Below are 13,185 nucleotides of genomic sequence, written 5' to 3' on the forward strand. Positions count from 1 at the left end.
TAGGAATAGGAATGGATGGCTGGGATCATTGAATGGATGACCGATAATGCAGGTCACAGCAGCTTACCACAATTTGAATCTCAATGGATTCAACAAGAAGATGGCATTGGCCCAACATGTCACCCCCGAAGGCACGTGATCGTAGTGGCCTTACAGGTGCTGATGTACCCGTCCCCAGCCAATGCGACAAAAGATAGGACCGCATTGGCCTGCCCTGAGGACTCTGGAGTTGCCCAGCAGGGCCAGCACTGACTAATCGGGAAGTTTAGCAAAGGCTGGGGCAGGCACGAGGGGACCGTGAGTTTGGAAAGAGAGCATGTCAAGTTACAATATTCTCAAGAAGGATAAGACACTTTTATACCGATGGTCGTATTAACATGTATTGTTATAGGTGTTAAGTACATATTATTTTCAAAATACTTAAAAAATATGAGTAACTTCACCTCTCTAACTTTTCAAAAAAATAGAATTCTATATATACTAGATTGTGCTAAAATCAAAACGAGAAAAGTTTATAATACAAAACGGAAATAGAAAAATGATATTTTAAAAAAAAAATAAGAAACGAAAATGCAAGATAAAGTGTAAATTAAAAAAATATAGAGATTTTTTTGTAAATATCATTTTTAATATAAAAAATAATTCAAACATAATACAAACAAATATAAACAATAAACATAAATTCCATGATGTATTCAAATAACCATTAACAATTTTTTGTAAAGTTCTATTATCGTTACTATGATTTAGTAATTAAAAATAAATAATAAATTTAAAAAATAAAATAAAAAGTTAATACAATTGACAATCTCAAAGGGACCAAATCAACGATAGCACGAGCACCATGCAATCGGTAGCAACAATGAAAGGGAACAATGACAACAAGAGCATCAAGCAAGAAGTAATTGGTGGCGACGACGAGATGACCAATGCTCGAATCGATAGGGACACGAGCACTGAGCAAGAAGCAATCGACAGCGACGACGAGAGCACTGAACATTCTCTCAATCCCCTCAAGTCATCAAGACTTGAATCGACGACTATACGAGCATTGAGTAAAAAGCAATTGTCAAAAACTGACAAACGTGAGAGTGAGAACGGCAATGAGAGGTTTGATCAAGTGAAGCCATCTTCAGATTTAAAATTTTGGGCTAAATTAAGAGTAAAGGCAGCATGACGACTAAAATTAAGGAGAAGAACATTAGAACTAGAAGAATATAATATATAAATACATATAGTTGCTGGTCATATTCGATTGCTAGAAATGCTTTTCTAATGTAAAATGTGTTTATGAATGTTTTCTATAATTGTGAAACACCCTTAAAATATTTTATAAATTACATAAATGACTAGAAAAAAGTTTTAAGCCATCTTCTTTAATATTTTCAAAATGAGAAATGTCTCGGACACATCAAAATGATATCTCTAAGCTGTTTTCGTGCATCAATACTTGCATAAAAGTAAAATGCGCAACACTATCCCATGAATATAACTAATAGAAACCCTCTAAATTACTAAAAGAGTTATCACATTGATAAATTGTGAGCAACTTAATTATACTATTTTTCACTTATATACAATCAGTTATTTATAATATAGATGATAAGGGTTTTTCTAAAATCATATTTATTTACAAATCTCTATCTTTCAAACTCTCTTTGAAAAAAATTTATCAAGGTGTAACAGATGTCTTATCAATCAAAACCTAACACTTGTCTCGTTAAATAGAGCATGGCATGTGCCATCTTAAATCTCTCTCTAACTAACAAAAAAAGTTTACAACGAAAAAGATTTTTCCCAAATTCCAAAGATCTTGGTTGGGGATCTCAACTAGAATAATCTCACTTGTCCGTTGCATGATCAATTTATATAAGGAGTAAAACTCCAATATGAAAACACATTTGACATCTAAAAATTTAATATTATTTATTTCATTCATTCTCGAATATTAACTTAATCATTACAGTCAAGGGAATATAATCTTTTTCCTGATTTTTTATCTTTGTGAAAAAAATTGGACTCAAGTGCCCCAAGCATTAGTAGCATTTTTGTATAAAAATATCATCAAATTAAGACAACCATTTTTGAGGATATTTTCTTTTCTACTATGTAATTAATAATGAATATTCCTATTATCTATAAATATTTTCTTTTCTATCACCATTGCCAGAGAAAGGGTTACGCTAAATGGGAGGCAATTGGAGAGAGGGGGAGGTAAAATCGTTCATAAATATTAGGTAACAGTACGTACTTTGTTGTTTCCTCCACTATATATATATATATATATATAGATGCTCTAAATATGAAAAAAGGAGTGATGATAACATCGCAAAAGGTGTTTGTTTTCTTTTCTGTTGTTCTGGTCAAAATCAAAACACCAATCCCCACTCACAAGAGTACAAAGTGATCAAATAATTTCAATCCTACTAATAAATAATTCTTTAGATGAGTGGGTTAGTTTCTTGTTTGAATGCGAGTAGAGAATATATTTCAAAAATAAAACTAATTAATAAATCATAGAATCTAAAAATTTTAAAATCTATGTCTTAGCAGTAGCTAGCAGATGAGGGGGTGGGTTAGTTTGGAGGCATTTGAGGCCTTTGGTCGGTCAAATAGAAAATGAGGTGAACCCATGGGCCATATGGTGGTACGTAATAAAGAGTCCAATATGAGTTCAGTTTAAATTCATGAACCAACCCAGGCCATGCTAACCAGCTCGAACCAATTGATTGTAATCTAATGTTGTGTAGGGGCCAAAAAGTATCTTCTTCTTCCGTCATCCTCGCATTAAAACTAACACACAATTCAACTCTTATCACACGATCAACACACACGTTGGCACTCCGACAAGCACAACTCTGCCTTTGATGACATGGCAATCTTAGATTTTATTATTTTGTAGGAAATGATCGATTAGAGTAATTTATATTTTCAATAATATTATACATGTATCATTCTTATAATAATATATATATATATATTTTACTTAATAGGACGCTTAAAATAAAATATTCAATATATTCAATCATTGCACTTGTTATATTTACAATCTAATTTAAAGTTGAAAATGTTGTCTTCAATTTGCCATGGATAGGTGTTGAAACATAGTGTTCTAATCAGACTGTGTCACTTCACTCTTGCATGGACCATAGGGCAGAAGAATATCAACATCGTGGATCAAACTATTTCTGTTGTTATTGGATCAAACTTAAATTTATCTTCTTTAATAAAAATTGTGGACATGAACGACAGAACCTTGCAAAGAAAGACATCCCAAAAATATCAACATTGTCGTCCTCGAATAATATTGTTCGTCCTAGTGTAATATTAATTATTGTTTTAAAAATAATAATTAAGGTATAATAAATAAATAAATAAATTTTATTTTTAGATAATATGTTTTGTTTTAAAATACAAAATATTTCTATTATAAGTTGATGAAATGTTACAAAACACACTATACATTTAAATTTAATCATCAACTTATACGAGTATTTTATAATTAAAACCACGTTACTATATATAATTAAATGTATAATTATTTGAAAGAGATACATTTATTATATTTAACATTACTTAATATTATTTCTATGTAATTAAACCCAAATTATCACAAATATCCTCCAACTTTCTCTTACTTTGTGGGGGCAAATAATCCTTAAACCGATTCTTTCATGATTCGTCACAATCGTACCATTAATTCCCAGCTTAATTGATTTCTTCCCAGAACTGGGCCACTCATATAGAACAAATTAAATCGGCGGTGCCTTCCTCCATGGCCTAGACTAAATACTACTTGTGGGCTCTAAATATATATATATATATATAATATTGCAACCATATATATATATATATATATATTCTCGTGATTTCCACACGTGAAAGAAATAAAAATAGTTTTTAATGCCAGAAACCACGATAGAAATTAGGGCACTCTTATCTTCACTTAACTTGGTTGCGTGCACTTTGATCGATGAGGCTCCCAACACTACTACATCCACAACTTAATTAACAGTGGAGATGATGATCAGTCAAGTCTTTTGAAGATGTAGCAGTAGCATAGTCCCTTTGCCAACTTGGCCTTCCAAGAGTAAACTCTAGATTCAGCAACTGATGATGATCCGATGAAGACGACGATGACGAGCTGATCATGATACTCTCCAAACTCTCCTTCTTATTCTGGGACACTGGCTCTGGTTCGCTTCCATCCACCTAGAAATTAATTAATTATGATCAATAATAAGCATCTAAACTATCTAGCACCAAAATAAGAAAAAAAAAAAGAACTCAAACCATGAATCGATGCAAAATTTGCCAAAATTTGCTGGGTTCTCGATCTTACTTACCTCTAAATGAGCAAGACATAATGCTTTATCATGGATCGAGTACTGGTAACACCCATTTGTTTCCGTTAATATTGACCTCGTACCTCTGCTAAAACAATTGAACCGATATTAGATTATTAGTATTTATTTGGCGACTACTAATTAATTGATCACACACACACACACATATATATATATATAGCATAATGATTAGTAAGTGTCACGACGATCTTTAATTGTTTCAAAATTTATTTTTGTATATATATGTGTGTGAATGGACCAGTGTCTATCAACGACGGGTAAAGTCAGAAGAAAAGCTGGGCAGCATTTTAGGACTAGAGGGCTCTAGACTTATATAGGAATTAGTATAGACTTCCTAAACGCCTCGTGCTTCTACATATATATGCGTGTGTGAGAGTGACAACCATGATGAGATTTGTGCCAACTTCTTGACTTCTTGATCAGTACCTTAAGATTCGTGCTTTGACATTAACCGAGCGAATGTTAGGGCCTTAGAAATTGGTTGCTTATGAGAGAAAAGTATACTTAGCAAACAAACAAGAGACACTTTTAAAAAGAAAAAAAAATATGGAGTAGTTGAATTTTAATTTTACAATAAAGTTATATTATTTCATATGAATTTCTGGGTAAAAATCCGGTTTGTATAGCATTATACATAAATCATTAGTATATGTAGAAGAAAAATGGTATGCTTATAGATATTTGTATAGACATGCAATCCATAAAATTTGAGAACGAGATTTTTGTGATCATATATCACTTTTGGTGGATTCTTTAATTTCACTATTTTCGTTTATAGAAGACTAATGATATGGACACCATTTGGTATAAAAGTTTTGTGAAAAATGACATTTTATACAAGTATTTATATAAAAAAAAATGTTATCAAAATGATGTGATAACAGAATTTCTATAATTGTCATCTATTTTAGTGCATTTTTTTTTCCTATCACATTGATATAAGTGAATCCTGTCATTGTACATTACAATTCCCTAACTAAATATGTTCCATTAATGTAACATTAACATATATATCAAACATTTACTCCACTACATCATGCGGTTGGTTATATAAATTTTATCTTATTAATTATTTCTATCTTACTCTATTAATTAATTATTAATATTACTCAAATTCTATATTAATTTACCTAGCTACCGACCATATGCTTTGGTCATCTAAACCATCATCGTGCACCTTATCCAAACATTGGTAGCTTCATAATTGAAATGGGTGTAAGACCAACATTATACTAGATAAAATGGGTGTAATTAAGGGTAACAGAACTATTCACAAGGAGTAATCACAAGTTCAGCTTGCCTACGCTTCATCTTACTCATGATCAAGGAAATCAACCTACTTCTCCTTAATTATTCTAAAATGGCATTAATTTTATAACTTGAACCTTGACCTTCTTCATTAAGTAGGAATAATATAATTATACTATTTCTGTTCACCCTTTCGTACCTTGAAAAATATTAAAAGGTGGGGGGGCGGGGGTGCAAAATGTTTTTTTTTTAACTGATTCATTAGATGCCTCCATGTTATAATGCATGACTAAAATAGAGAGAGGTGCTGGAATCTGATGAAAATGCAGTCACCTGTTGTCTTGTTGCGGCAGCAGTACTGATGGGCTGAGAGAAGTATAACAAGCGTCGGATTCAGCTTTCTCACAGCACATTAATCCTCCTCCCCGAACTTCAACCATCCCTGTCTTCTGGTCCAAACCCCTATCCGTTGTACCATGACCTGGAACATCAACGATCATCATCATTAAACCCTGGCCAGCCATATATATATGGCTCTAGATGTCTGGCTTGCTTTATCACATCACATAATATATTTATATTTATATATATATATATAGACTACTCATAGCTAGAAAGATACTTAGATAATTCGTACAGTTCTAGCACCATTTTTGTTGTTGGGAAGAGCGAATCAACTGTTTAGAAAACGTCTCATCCTCAGATCAGATCACCAGTATGGAAAACAAAGAGCATTATGATGATCAGGAAGGAAATGGGGCCAATAATAAGGGGGAAATCCAATTACCTCCTGATGCTTTGCCAGTGCTTTTCACTGTTCTGTACATCTGCATGAACACCAGAGAGTTTCAGCATATATAAAGTCCACTTTGCTAAGATTGCACTCTAGATGCTCTTTTCTCCACTACAAATTAATATAAACGTATATATATATATATGAAACACCACAGATCTACAAAAACAACCATTCTAATCATTTTCTTATTGAATTGCTACCAACAAATTTAAAGTCTCACTGCAATTAATATGGGCCATCATTATTGATTCTTTTGGATTTTTGTCTGTCCCAAAACCTCGTAGTTCAAATTTTTAAGTGTTCATTAGATGAATTTATTAGACAGAATAACTCAAAAATTACGACAGACCAGGTAAGCCCATAAAAATAGTAAATAATTATATCAAATATGAAAAATAGTAATATTACTAAACTTTTATAGATCTCCTTGAGTGGAAAACCTTATCCACTGAACACAGTACCCACCTGCAGGTGACTCTTCACATGAGCTAGGGTTAGATCCTTCACATTCATCAACTCTAGAACAGATTTCGGAGTTGCCCCTGTCGCATGTTTTAGGAACAATTAATGCACAACAACATAAGCATAATGCAAATAAATAAGGGTCCACATTAAATGGATTAATCCGAATAATTAAAAAGAGTCATCTTTTTGACATTGTTGATGAACTCACTTTCATGGCCGCCGAGGAGCTGCACTGCGTGGACGAAGTGGGCGTGGAGAGTCGAAGTCCATCTCATTCTGGGCGCCCTAACGCTCCTCCTAACTCCATGAATCACTCTCGAATTTCTCTTGAACTCGCGGCCATAGATGTGGGGTTGGAAGCTGTGATGTTGATGATGATGAAGTTGCAGGTGATCTCTTGGCATATGTGGAGGAAGACGATTCAAAGCTTCCATCTCGAACCCTAAACTCAAACTGGGCTCAATGGAACCGCGGCGGAGCCCCCTCTCCGGCGGGAAAAGAACGTTTTCGTGGCTCAAATCGCTCCCGCTGCTGCCGGAATCCGTCGTCGAGCTCCGTTCACTGAATGGCGGGCTGATCTGCAAAGAGAGGTCAGGCAAAGCCGAACCAATTCTCATGGAGGAACCAAACAATAAATTATATATGCTTAGAGAAATTAAGAAAGGATATAGATTATTAGAAAGAAGAAGAGGGCGAGTAGTGATTATGTAATGAGTGGTTTATGATTTGCATGAGAAAGAGAAAGTAGGATGAATATTAAAGCTAGGGTTTTGGTAGGATCCGTCTAGCTAGCTATATAGGGTTGAAAGATAGAGAAAGAATCAGAAGAAAATGCATAGCTTTGCAGAGACTAGTAGTACTGGCCAGCAAATTAATGCAGGAAAAGAGGAAGTGAAGAGAGCTTTTTCTGGGGATGAAGCATTGAATGGAAAGTTAGTGAAAAGTGGCATCTCTGCAGATGGAGCAGAGAAAGAGAGAGAGAGAGAGAGAGAGAGGAGCGATTGGGTTGAGTGAGTGTGTTAAGAGAGAGGAGGCCAAATGGGGAATGAAAAAGGAGGGTTTTAAGGGGATATAATAATGGCGGTAGAGAAGGGGGAATGGTTGGAATGCGAGCAAACCCGAGGGGAGGAGTACTGTTCAACGGAATATTGGAATAGGATTCAGTCGCTTTCGCTGCTTTGATCGATCGCGACCCCTTTCAATTCTCCCTCTTTTTTTTTTTTTTTATTTGCATTGCATCTCCCTTCTTCATTAATTTGAATATATATATATAAATTAAACATTTTCATTTTGCCTTCACATTTAATTTTTTCGAGTTTTAATTATTTGGCACTGACGAATATTACGCAGCAGGCAGAGGCAGGCCAAGTATTGCTGGTCTCTATTCATGCGTGGCATCCACGTCATAATATCAACAAAAAGTTATTTTTCATTATTAACACTAAATGTTGGGCACACACAGTCTTGCATACTTACACTTATATATAAAAACACTAACTATTTCTGTGAAGGATATGATATCATCCATCAATATTTGACTCACATGAATTTTGTGTTGCCAAATAATATTAAAATCTGTTTAATTAAAAATTAGAAATATAAATATCTAAACCATTAATTCCTTTATCATCCATCAATGATCAAGAGTTGATTATTCTTTTAATTTGCTATCCATCAAATTAAATTCACACAATTGCATGCTACACTTTTTAAGTTATTTATTAACTACATGCAATAGTTTATACATATATGACACATATATTACATGAATTGTATTACAAAAATTTATATATAATTAAATTCCTACTCACAGACATTAATTTTCAACCTTGACAGTAATTAAAGGGAACACCTATATATACTCTCTCATTACCCAAACAACCCATATTCTACTTGACATATATAAAATCCTATTTCAAGTGTTGGAGCCTCTTTCTATTAGCTAGCTGGGTGTGTTCTATATATATATGTACGCATACGCAGGGCGAGTGTCAGAGGTGGCCGGCGACACAAGACCCTCAGATCCACACTCAACGGAGCCTCAGCTCGGCCCTGTTCCACCTTGCCGACAATCATCACCACACGCGCCTCCCACTGTGGTGGCGCGTGATCGCACGGTGTATATTCTATTCAAGAGTCAACAGCTAGATGGTGTGTTGTCTAGCGGATTAATATTTACAAAATATTTCCTCTCCGTGTGGAAATATTCCCGGGGCCCAAACAACACTCCGTCAGCCCCGGCAGTGGTGGCGCGTGGGAACTCACAACCCAATAGACGAGATCAGAAATACATACATATATATGTACACACACACACACACACAGCGCATATATATTTATAATTATAATACACTTGGGGCGTCAACATGGGCCTCTGTCTCTAGGTCACGTGAGATCTGGATGTGACCTTGTCGAGTCTGTCTTTGTTCTCTCCCGTTGTTGTTATTTTCAAGCAACATAAATAAATATGTAAGGTTAGATTAGATGGAACAATTCTCTCGCTATCTCTACTAGTCTATATATATATATGATGAAGAATTAAAAAATAAGATAAAAGTTTTCTGGTCCCTAATAAGCCTTTGAATTTGTCTGTGCGGGAATAGTTTTATTATGGGACGATCAGGGGCCAGAACACGATGAGAAGAAGGGAACGTTAATTAATCATTTGTTAATAGCTTTCGAAGCCCACGGTCAGCGCCTTTCGCGCTCTAGATTCTCCGGGAAATGGAAACTTTTCGGCTTCTTCTGCTACCTTATTCTTCTCTTCATTATTATATAATAATATGTAATGTTAATGTTACATAAACAGTATTACAGTATGTATTTTTATAATGATTAATCATATTCTATATTATGACGTGACTCTCACTTAATACTGATTTTTTTATATAAATATACTATGATTAAGGGTTCCTGCCTAATAGATCTGAAAATTAAATAATTGGATCAATTATTTATTAAACTTTGATTTATACATTTAAGTACGATTGGGTTACACTATTTGATCTATGAACTCGACTAATTATGTAAATGTGTTGTTAACATTAATTGTCTATCCATTTTAATTTTTATTTGATTAAAATCTATATATTTGCTTTCTTTCTTCAAGTGGATGCTTTTGTGTTGTTTTATTCAAAATTTATATTATACTTGCTAATAATATAATTACTTTTGTACGTAAATTAATTGTTTGTGTACTACTAATTTTAAATTACAAAATTGTGATATATAATTTTATGTGAACCAATTAAGATGACATGCAAGATCCAATCGAGTTTAATTAGGTTATAATAATTGAATCACTTTCAAATTAATTCGATCGTGATTAATTTAAGTATAAACCTATAAAAAAAAATTAAACTCGAATCGAGATGATCACGAGCTGGTCAATACATCCCTATCTTGCTATCGCAATGGTTCACTTTGAATGTTTTGAAAGGCTTACAGCTTTTGTTCCATATATATTCTATGCGTTTGTCGTATCGTGCAACTCCAACCTTCTACACGCTCCGTTATCCACGGTCATGAAGACATCGCCGTTCAAGATGATCGGGTTAAACGTTGAGCATTAATACTGCATTATCCCGAGCTACAAAAACAATCGATCACGACCATTGATCATCATCATCATCGCTGTCTTGGCACTGGAATCATTCATTCATTCATTCTCCGTCTTCAATAAGAATTGTCTCAGGCTAGCTAGCTAGCAACCAGATCGGAGAGAATATAAGTTTGGTTCGTTGTTATTCGTGAGAGATTAGAATACAGACACACTGCGTTGCTTCGAAAGTCGAGCATCGATGCCATCATATCTCGCATTTCCTCGCAGTACAGTGCAAAGAAGACAAGGAAGGAATCACCGAAATCAACGGCGTTTAGAATGACGAGATGCATCTGCGACATTACATCATGCATGTAGTTGTTGTTGATCAGATCAAGATTTGCTTATTGATCAACAGCTAGCTACCTACCTATCTTTCGAATGAATTTCTTCCATCTGCGCCTGGTCTTGTTGTTTTTTAATTCCTTTTTGCTTGGTTAAGAAAAACTTAATTTCAGACAATGATCTACCAATTGGCCTTTCTTTCCCTGCCAGCGCGGGAGAGAGAGAGAGAGAGACAAATTTGAAAGAAAATAGGACCTTTTTAAAAAAAAAATTATATATATATATATCATCTTTGTTTCAATACTTTATTTTCTAATTTTTTTAACTTTATATTACGAATCAAAAATAATCACATTAATCTTATACGGCCTCAATATTCTTACAGTATACTTACAAAAAATAACAATGGCAAATGGAATGGATATAAGCCCTTCTATATATTTGAAATGGCTTAATTAACACGATAATTTTGTTTTCTTATTTTTTTTTATTTTTTGGTTATTTAAATTAAGAATCTTATTTGAACACTTAACTTTGACATTTATGATGATATTTGATGTCTTATATTTTATATTATATCAATATAAATATATAAAAAATTCAATATAAAGTGTCAATTAAAATATCAAACTTCCCTAGAGAATTGCAACTGAATTATTTGATCCGACTTATTTAGTTTACCATATATAATTTCATTGCTTGTTATAATATCACTTTAATAATGCTCTTTTGGATATTCTGGAGAAGTAGAAAATTTAATTCTTTTTTAGTCAAGATAAAGACTTGTTGAGATTACCTTTAATTTAAATTTACATAATATCTAAGAGAGTGTACGATAGAGTTTTGATTTCTATGCCAGATGAAAATTCAGTGAGTTTTGAATTTTTAACATATATTTTTTTTTTTATTATAAATAGAGTTACATATTTTATTATTATCATATTAAGACTGGGTGTTAAATGAGTTTTGAGGGCGTTGGAGTTTTTGGTTTGAAAGACCTAATGTATCTCTCTTATATTTAATTATTCAATAGAGTGAATTTTATCTCTATTTTACTATGAATGTCGATCCGTAGGCAGGTTATCAAATCATGTTGAATCTTTATACATTTGATGATTTTTTTATAAGTGTTTCAAAATTTTGTTTTCTATTTAATTTAGTCATTGACAAGTGATATCAGACTTCAAAGTATATATAGGCACTGTCTCTTTACGTACTATTCTTTGCTCATTACAAATTAACATATATAATGTAGGTATGAGTATCATGAATATCTCAAACGATGATATTAAAAGGAGCCAATTTGAAACCAAGCTTTAATTAGATGTACAGGCAAGCTGGGTGGGCAATTTCCCTTTCTCATGAACCGCCTTTTTACTATTGTCTTGAATGATTCCTTACTTGAATGGAGTATTTCCTTTTCATGAAAAACAAAAAAAAAGAAGGAAAACATCAAGCCAGCTAGCTGTTGGAAGGAATTTGCAGCTGACTACATACAGCTAGCTTTCCTGGCAATTCGAAAGAAGAAAACAAGCAGAAAATGTTCAGATCATGATGCGTTATATGTATAAAGTCATGTATTCAATCAATTAGTAGGTCAGATTTTTTAAGGGTTGTGCATCCACATGCAGCCAGGAAACTGCACCATACAAATTAAGAATCTTATACTATATAGGAATAAAATCATGTAAGGTTGGAGAGAAGAGATAGGCAGATGGGATAAACATGACTTTGTTTTCTTTTTAGAGGGTTTTGACAACTGCTTATGAAAGGAAGCTTTTGTTTGTCATTTCTATGGTAAAATCATTTATAGACAATGATAAAGCCAAATGCCATGTTTTAACGAACATTCTAACCAAAGATGTGAGACTATATTTGTTCTATTCTAAACTCTTATCTGAGTTTTTAAAATACCTTTCAAATTCTATTTGAAAAAAAAAAAAAAAAAACCACTCCAATAAACAAACAAGTAATTACTTGACTTGAATGTAATCGTAATACTTATACGAGCACTTATTTTTTAAACAATATTACATATAAAATAAAAAATAAAAACTTACAAGCCTCCCTCTTAAATGAAAACTTTCATTTAAAATTTATTAGTTTTTAACTTGTATGTACTTGATACGTGTCGTCATTATAATTATAATTTAAATAAAACAAAAATGAAAGAAGATCAAAAACTAAAAAGTATGTTTTATTCTTTCCACTATAAAAAAAATATTATATATTTTCCCAATTAAGGAAAAAGGAAAATACCTTTTCTAAATTTCTATGGGTAATTGGTTTGGGTCTATTAATTTGAACTACGTACCTTGCCGTTGCAGATATGTGGATCACCCATCAGTTCTTGGCAGGCCTCATTTTGGGGTGTCTTCACTCGGGCCCGGCCCATGGGTCAAATTAATGCTGGCCCGAATATG

General features: G+C 33.2%; 1 protein-coding gene across 2 annotated transcripts; it reads right to left on the minus strand.

Annotated features, from left to right (window-relative positions):
- Positions 1-3,633: 3,633 nt before the first annotated feature.
- On the minus strand, positions 3,634-7,936 carry LOC127799010 (probable transcription factor KAN4). 2 transcript variants are annotated; one of them, XM_052332683.1, is made up of 6 exons: positions 7,085-7,936; positions 6,877-6,953; positions 6,403-6,442; positions 5,949-6,096; positions 4,347-4,434; positions 3,634-4,212 (listed from the first exon to the last, which is right to left on the minus strand). In XM_052332683.1, the coding sequence occupies exons 1-6, from the start codon at positions 7,491-7,493 to the stop codon at positions 4,009-4,011; spliced, it is 966 nt and encodes a 321-aa protein (XP_052188643.1). In that variant the 5' UTR covers positions 7,494-7,936; the 3' UTR covers positions 3,634-4,008. The 2 variants fall into 2 exon arrangements, with proteins under 2 accessions (XP_052188643.1, XP_052188644.1); XM_052332684.1 differs by having other exon boundaries at positions 3,640-4,212; positions 4,347-4,431; positions 7,085-7,934.
- Between the last annotated feature and the right edge of the window lie 5,249 nt (positions 7,937-13,185).

The sequence above is a fragment of the Diospyros lotus genome, chromosome 4 (assembly GCF_014633365.1).
Source record: "Diospyros lotus cultivar Yz01 chromosome 4, ASM1463336v1, whole genome shotgun sequence".
In the NCBI taxonomy this organism is placed as follows: domain Eukaryota; kingdom Viridiplantae; phylum Streptophyta; class Magnoliopsida; order Ericales; family Ebenaceae; genus Diospyros; species Diospyros lotus.